The following is a 5,000-nucleotide window of genomic DNA, read 5'->3' on the forward strand; positions in this document are numbered from 1 at the left end:
TAGTGTAGTTTGCTGTACTTCAACAAAACGTAATGAACTTTATTTGAGCGTCAAGTCTTCTAGCGCTAGGGACAATAATGACTATGCACAAAAATCAAATCGATTTAACTAAAATCGGATGTGTACTGTACAGTACGTTTAAAGAACTTTTACTGACCTCTGTATCCTTCTGTGGATTTCACATTTGCAGCCCAGAATAACATGTTTCCATTCACATATTCCTTAAATCCTTCATTTGTCATTGTTGAGCTGAAAACGAAGTTGAAATTTGGGTTCGTGTGTTTACAATTTAACTTTCTTAACATTAATTTTTTTTATGTACATGATTGTATTTCTTGCAATTAGTGCCTATGAAGTAAAAAGATACACCTGTAATTAATGCATTATTTGAAAGGGTTTTCAAAGTAATGAAGAATGGCCTTTTCCATTTTGCATTTTTCTTTTTTTCCTTTTCAGTGATATTTGAGTTTTCTCTTAAGCAAAATTGTGATAACGTTATCAGTGCCGCCACTGGAAGATGGATCACAAAATCAAAAAAATAATCTTTGAAAAGGTAACAGCGATATTTTTTAAACTTGGCAGGAGTAATAACCCTTAAGAAAGGTGCAAGATGGTGTACAGTATGACATAACCATGGTAACACTTTGGAACGGCCCTTTACATGTAGGTCATAAATGAAATACATGTATTTCAATTTCCTCTCAAATCAGGCAAGACAGACAGTCTGGATACTTAACGCTACAGCATGTATTACCACTTTACAAAACACTTTAAATGACACAAGACAGTAGCAAAAGCAACAGGGAAGCAGCCTTTGGCTTTAGAAAGGTAAGGTTGCCACTGAGAGTAACATTGTCCTTTCAACATTAGTGATATTAATCCCACCAGAAATAATTAAGAGCCTACCTACAAAATTCCTCTGTATCCTGATGATCTGAACTATGAAGATAAACTAAAAGAAAGCGTAACTCCCTCTTGGCATCATTTAGAGCCTGAAAAAAATGCAACAGCCGAGCACAAACCAAATTGAGACTCGCAAGAGAAACAACAGGGCCTGTACAGACAAAAGAAGTGACCAACTGACAAAAAAACCATTCAATTTTCAGCCAATGCCAAGCTTGTTCTATCACATACTAACTGACTTACAATGTATTTCAAGACCTTTTTACAGTGTCTTGAAATTTCACTCGCCCACTAAAAGCACATGTTGAAACAGTTTTAACACAATCCCACTCAATCCCATTCCATTGCAACCCACAAAATTATCACATAAGACTGTACTGTTTGGATTGGTAACTTTCCTTTCATCCGACACCAAAAAGCCTTCTGTAGTCTGTGGTGGTTTAATTGAGATGGCTTGTGGTCTTTGCACATCGCAGTGTATGTGTAGGTGTTTATTCTTTTGCTCCGAATCTCCCATTTGAATACATTTTTTACCTCACCTGACTGTAGCTTCCTTGATAAAAAGTCGGATGAGTAGTGCCATAATCCTTTTCAAATTCTGCCTTGAAGTGCAACACATCTTCCAGTGGAGTTGTGCGAGCTATGTGGCAAAGAAATTATTTGTGTTTTCTTACTTGAAACAACACACATACTGTACACATACATGTAGAGGAATACTATACACCACAGGGGAAACAATAACGTTCAACATTATAACAAGATACATTGACAGGGATCCATATTCACAGTCATCCAGAAGTACCAGACATCTGAAAACCCATCCAGACGAGTATAATAACTCCAAAGATCATCCAATGGACAAGTGAGGTTTTAATAATGTCTTTTCATGAGTGCCATCAAATGTTATAACATAGAATGTACTGTAGTTCTGATCGCTTTTCGTTCAATGGAAACTTCCAGAAAATAACCTTGGAATAAACATGCAGCTTTCCTCAGCAATGAAATTTCAGTTTGGGCATCATATTTGACCACACGGTATTTTCCATGAAATTTCAGTTTGGGCATCATATTTGACCACACGGTATTTTCCATGAAACGATTGCAGGCTCAAGAGTGACAAGGGTGACTCGTGGTCTCATTTAATGTGGAGCAGAACCTGCTGCTTACGAACAGGAAAAACACAAAATCTTGGTAGTATATAAAAGGAGGACACTAGACAGAAGCGTGGAAACATTGGGTCTTTAAATCGTAAATTTGTAAGCTACATTCAAGTATGTATTGTCATAGCAGATATCGGGTTTCCATGGTGCAAATAACGTAATACTCCAGAGCAAAAATACATAATTCCTGAGGAGAGTGTAAAATAACACTTCCGCATTTTTGCCCGCGCAACCCAAAATTTGTCTGGGCAAGTATATCATAACACATACTTGCCCGGCTGACGACTTTGATAAAACATGAATATGGATCCCTGCATTGACAAAAGAATGAGAAAATTAAAAGAATCAACCCAACTATGAAAACAGATAGGAACATTAATAGAAAGAAGAAAACAACAGAATGCTTTATACCTTGAAAAGCAGATGGCCAAAGGAGGGATCCTGAAAAGGAGAAAACATTAATAACTTTATGAGGAAGCCATTTTAGTGAATATCTGTGTAATAACAACTTTAATATTATGTATTAATTTGTACTTTACATGTATATTGTTCTATTATACATGTATTACAAAAACAAAGAAAAGGTGAATAACAAAGTAATAGCTCTGACCTACACCTACAGTGTATAAGAAAACGGTTAACTTAAAGTGCCCCTAGCCCTTCAATTTGCTTTTTTTTTGGTAGATTTTCATATCTTTCAAGGCCTCATTTTTGGAAAATTTTTTACAAAAAAAATTGGATTCTGATTTTTTTGCGAGCACTAAACGTGAAGGCAGTCTTGACTATTTTTTCACCTTTTGTTCTCATTCGTCCCCTACTCCATAATTATAAGGACATCGTGCAAGCTTGAGTTGTTGGAATGTCTTTTTCTTACGTTAGCTAAAAAAGTGTCAAATATCGGACCCTTCTCATTGGCTCGTCCCTACAGTGTAATGAGCCCACAAGACAACAATTTGCCCAGCAGGGCTTATAGAGTGCAAAAAAATAAAAACTTCACTAACTTCAAGCACTCATAAAAAAATCAGGATTCACTATTTCTTGAGAGATATGAGAATCTACCAAAAAATAACAAGTTGAAGGGTTAGGGGCACTTTAATAAAGTAATAGTGTTAATTTTAACTACCAACATGTTAAAACAGATTTATTATTAACTTATTAAATGTACAATAATAGAGTTCTACTGAATCTGATTTTCAGGGTTTGCACAGATTTTTGGTTGCAAAATTAAAGACTTTTTCCAGACTTTTTCCAAAATGCTAATTTCTGAATTTCCAGACCTAAGTTTAGTATTAGTTTGTCCCGTGATGCACTGTGAACATACAGTAAAATGTAGTGCTGGTGTAAGAGAGATCTGAGACTTCTCGGTCTGCGATTGAATGTTTTCGCCAAAGATGAAATTTTAAATAAGATTTGACTACCTGAAAAAGACATTTTACCAATTTTCCAGACTTTTTCCAGGTCTGGAAAACTGGTTTGCAAATTTCCAGACTCTTTCAAAAATTCAAGACTCTGTACGAACCCTGGACTTTACAATGACCAAAACAACCCAGATCACTGCACATCATGACAAATTTTGCAGAAACTCCTAGAGTCATAATGCAGTATGTGAGTAAGTAAGTAAGTAAGTAAAACCTTTATTTAAACACGATAAGTATTTAAGCTATGCAGCTGGTGGGGTCGTGTATAAGTAAATAGAGAATAAGGTACATAAACAATAATGTAGTATTATTACACTGTATGTAATAAAATAAGACTTAAAACCTTCATAATGTGTAACCGTAAAGTATTAATATTCTTGTTCCAAATTTTAGCAGATTGCTATAAAAACCTTGGTCAGATCAATCTTCAAAGATGCCAAATGCTGCCACAAAGCCAACCAAACTTTGATAACTTTGTATGTGAAATAAATTTGATTTGTTGAGAACACATTGAAAATTATCAGCAATTACTAGCATTGAAAATTCATGCACATTGTTTTTGACACCATGAGAATGAGTCAGAGTGATTGAGTGTTTGTTGAGAATATTTACTTCAAAGAAAAAAAAAACTTGAGTTAAAGGTCTCAAGACAGGAGCCAACAAAACATTGTGCAACAGTCACACAATAAGAAGCGATACAAATAAAGGATATTATATGGCTGCGTGGGGATGCAGATTTTATCTTCGAGTGCTGAAAGTATCTCTCACGAGTGAGATACTTTCAGCAAGAGAAGATAAAATTCGTATCCCCAAGCAGCTACATGTATGTATGTTCTGTTTATTATACAGATATTGATGAAATGTCCAGATTTAAAACAACTTGTTTTACTCATTTTCCACGATGAAAAAGTGGTCACCAACCAATAAAACATGCATGTTGTGTAACATAAAACAAGATATGAAAGTTATGAAAAGCAAATCATGATAATGTAAAATTTGGCAATAAAAATGTTAATGTAGTAGAGAAGAATTATATTCAAGCACAAAAGTATCTTACAATGAAGAGGAAGCTCACGTTTTATTGGCTAATCGCGTTCATTACCAAGACGACACCTATATTCTCACATGAATTGTGAAAAATAAATTAAAATATGTTTACTGCGCGCAATGAAGATATGATTCTTTAGTAAAAGGAGAAATCCTGGTATTTCATCAGTGTCTATATACATGTAATAATAATTATTAATAAATGTTAAGGAAGTATGTATACAAATCTTTGGATCCCTTACCTATCCATCGAATTACATCTGTTAGCACACTAGATGCAAATCTGAAAGGAAGAAGAGGAATGGAGAAAACCCACAGCCACCAACTCTAAAATGCAAAAGACAAAATAGTAAATTATGGTAAATGAATGAAAAAAATAACAAATAAAAATTAAAACAAATTAAAAAATAATATTGTTTACATAATATGTAGCAAACACCCAATACACAGAGCCAATAAAAACCACCAAAAA

The 5,000-nt window shown here is 34.4% G+C and overlaps 1 protein-coding gene across 1 annotated transcript in view; it reads right to left on the reverse strand.

The window, feature by feature from the left end:
• LOC138004544 (FAS-associated factor 2-like) overlaps nucleotides 1-5,000 on the reverse strand; it is a 31,054-nt gene that overhangs the window by 12,106 nt on the left and 13,948 nt on the right. Inside the window, exons 4-8 of the mRNA XM_068851093.1 lie at nucleotides 4,771-4,855; nucleotides 2,475-2,504; nucleotides 1,443-1,543; nucleotides 907-992; nucleotides 158-249 (exon numbers count right to left, since the gene is read on the reverse strand). Of these exons, the coding sequence (XP_068707194.1) occupies nucleotides 158-249; nucleotides 907-992; nucleotides 1,443-1,543; nucleotides 2,475-2,504; nucleotides 4,771-4,855 (394 nt within the window). The remainder of the gene's footprint in view (nucleotides 1-157; nucleotides 250-906; nucleotides 993-1,442; nucleotides 1,544-2,474; nucleotides 2,505-4,770; nucleotides 4,856-5,000) is intronic.

This window comes from Montipora foliosa, chromosome 1 (genome assembly GCF_036669935.1).
Source record: "Montipora foliosa isolate CH-2021 chromosome 1, ASM3666993v2, whole genome shotgun sequence".
Classification (NCBI taxonomy): Eukaryota; Metazoa; Cnidaria; class Anthozoa; order Scleractinia; family Acroporidae; genus Montipora; species Montipora foliosa.